Genomic DNA, 3123 nt, shown 5'->3' with positions numbered 1-3123 from the left:
CCTCCAGGAAGTCATCCAAACATGGCTCCTCTAATAACCCTTTAACGTTTTTACCAGCGTTGCTCTGAGATGAGCTCAGCAGGTGTTTGCTAATTGCTGCTGGCTAGTCTGAAGGAGCTGGCTGGGGGAGGAGCTGCGTCTCAGAGGCGGGGTTAGGTTCACCCTGGCGTTTTTGGAAAGCTGATTGGTTGCCAAAGTGATGAAAGGATTTCTCAAACATTAAAGAATCAAAACAACACTCCATTAATAAAATGAAAACATGATGGAAAGATTAAAACGTTGATTTTATGTGACACTGGCCCTTTAAAACCAGATTACATCCTTTTAACTGTTCATGTTTTACCAGGTGAAACTGTTAACTTATTTCTACCTGGTTATTCGTCACCAAATCAATTTAGTTAATAAAATATGCACACAAAGTTTACCAAGTTTAACCTGGACTCTGTCAACAGAGAAAAGTCTGATTTCTATAGATCTACCTGAGTGTCAGAAACCAGGTAACATCCATCCACATCCACATCCACATCCATCCACATCCACATCCACATCCATCCACATCCACATCCACATCCATCCACATCCACATCCAACCACATCCATCCACATCCATCCTGTCGGATCTCTGCTGGTCTCATGGATCTCCAGCTCTGATCTCCTGGTGATTCTGAATCATAAAATCTGTGAATTATTTTAATTTTAGAACCAAAGTTTGTTCTAAAGTTTTGAGTTAATGGAAATTAAAATGCGCACTAAATTGAAAAACATCTTCTTTGCTACTTCCTGTTGGTGTTTAACAAAGAATCCCTCCAGAGCAGATGGTAGTTAGTATTCAAAAGGATATTAATATGAACACATGGAGAAGCCGCATTCAGATATTCTCTGAAATGATCCATCAATATCTGCATTTTCATTTCAAATGTTAACTAAACTTTCACTAATGTCAAAAAACAGTTTTGTTGTTTCCATTGAATAAGAAATGTGAATAAGTTTGTTCTCGCAATGTCATAAAAACGTGCTCCAACGACTTCCTGTTGTCTTCTTTGTGGTTTCTGTCAGTAGCAACATCCTGTTGATCATTTGACTTGTGATGCCGAAAAAGCTTTTCCAAATTAAACCAATTTCATTACAGTCATGAAATCAGCTCATACCAAAACCTTTTTTTGGAAAACAAGTTTTTTCTAAATTTCTGTGTTTCCATTAAGCAAATTAATTCATAAATGTCAAACAGCACAATTACATGGTGAACGGAAACACAGATAGTGAGGATTCAGATGAATACCAGAGCAGAAGAAAAGCTTTCAAATTGTTCAGTTTGAGTTACTAACATTCTGAGCTAGGCTAGTGCGCTAAGCTAGTGCGCTAGGCTAATGTGTAGAAGCTAGGTTAGCTCTGTTGCGTCCAGTTCAACGTATCAACTATAAACTTAGCTTAAAGGTACACATATAACAAAATGCTGAACTAAAAAAGAGCTGGAATATTTTAATAAAAAACATCTATTATAACATTTTAAGTTTGTTTACTGAAAGGCTGAAAGTAGAACCTGGTTTGTTGAACTGCAGCTAAAACTTGTTTTTCTGCTTGGACTAGGACGTTAAAACACAAAACACGTCACACAGAACCATAATGTTCATTTTATTCTTTTAATGACAATATTCATCAGAACGGAGCTGATATCTGTTTTTGGGGCTGGATGAGGCTAGCGTTGGGCAAACTGAAAGAGTTTTTCCATGCACAGACTTTCCATCTAGACTTGCTGAATCTAGAAGTTTCTGTCTAACCTAGATGGATGTTGAAGCGGTCTACAGTTGGCTCTGAGCGAATACGTTTGAGGAAAATTTGACCTTTGGCCTTAAAAGCAAAACAAAAACACAACAGTCTCACTGATGACAGCAATACTGCAGCATTCATGATCACACATTCCGAAAACCATAAAAATAATATCTGAGACTTTTATATAAATAAGACAAAAATCCGCAGATGCTCCAGAGTTCAGAGGTCATCAGCGACATGCTGAGCAGGAAAGTTGAGGATGTGTCCAAACCTTCTCAGCAGCATGCCAGTGAGGGAATGCATGTGTCGGGCTACGCAGCTAGCATTCGCTACCATTGGAACTGGGAACGCTGGAAATCCTGCCTCTGTGGAGCGTCAAGGCTTCGCTGGCTGGATGGAGAGCAGGCTGCCGAACTTAAAATGCTGGATCACTGGGAACTTCTCCAAACACTGAAAACACGACAGAGAGCAAGACGGATTAGCAACAGGAGCTAAAACTGCTGCTATAATGGAGGAGAACAGGCTAACGAAGAACAGGCTAACACAGAACAGGCTAACGAAGAACAGGCTAACACAGAACAGGCTAATGAAGAACAGGCTAACACAGAACAGGCTAACACAGAACAGGCTAATGAAGAACAGGCTAACACAGAACAGGCTAAGGAAGAACAGGCTAACGAAGAACAGACTAACACAGAACAGGCTAACAAAGAACAGGCTAACGAAGAACAGGCTAACGAAGAACAGGCTAGCACAGAACAGGCTAACGAAGAACAGGCTAGCACAGAAGAGGCTAACACAGAACAGGCTAACGAAGGACAGGCTAAAGGGGAAAAGAAGTGCTCCAAAAGCAGGCAGCGGACTCCTGCCCACAACATTATGTGTAAATACAATCAAAGCTAACATGGTAGCCTAGCAATAGCAGCAAAAATGGCTCCTGGTCTTTAGCCAAAGACTAAAGAGAAATCCTCCAACCGCTAAAATCCATTTTGTTTCCATCTGGTGAAGCAGGAAGTTGCTCTCAGTGTCTTCAGAGGTTTTTGTGTCGTTTCCTTCAGTGGTTCTTGGTGCAGCGCCCCCACAGGCCAGGAGGGGAACAGGCTGCTGCTTTTGTGTTCTTATTGTAAAGCAGTTTGTGATACTTGTCTGTTAAAAGCTGGTGAAGAAATAAAATTTACTTACTTGCTAATATTAGTTTAAGCTACAAACTGTTTTATGTGGGAAATAAACTCTGAATAAATGTTGGATCTGTACATTTATTTGAAATTATTTTAGATTAATATCAGTACTGGTCGTTTTGGCCCTTTGTCATTTCATTCCTCTGGAGGCTGAAAGGGGGTCTGGGTAGGGGTT

At 40.3% G+C, this 3123-nt stretch overlaps 1 protein-coding gene across 1 annotated transcript in view; it reads right to left on the bottom strand.

Annotated features, from left to right (window-relative positions):
• Window positions 1-1615: 1615 nt before the first annotated feature.
• Window positions 1616-3123, bottom strand: part of ptpa (protein phosphatase 2 phosphatase activator) — a 28604-nt gene continuing 27096 nt past the window's right edge. Inside the window, exon 10 of the mRNA XM_015047738.1 lies at window positions 1616-2220. Coding sequence (XP_014903224.1) covers window positions 2146-2220 — 75 coding nt within the window. The 3' untranslated portion in view covers window positions 1616-2145. The remainder of the gene's footprint in view (window positions 2221-3123) is intronic.

This window comes from Poecilia latipinna, unplaced genomic scaffold, assembly GCF_001443285.1.
Source record: "Poecilia latipinna isolate Pla-1442-1.1 unplaced genomic scaffold, P_latipinna-1.0 Scaffold841, whole genome shotgun sequence".
NCBI lineage: Eukaryota > Metazoa > Chordata > Actinopteri > Cyprinodontiformes > Poeciliidae > Poecilia > Poecilia latipinna.
The sequence above is the reverse complement of the archived record's forward strand: the minus strand, read 5'-3'. Positions and strand labels throughout refer to the sequence as shown.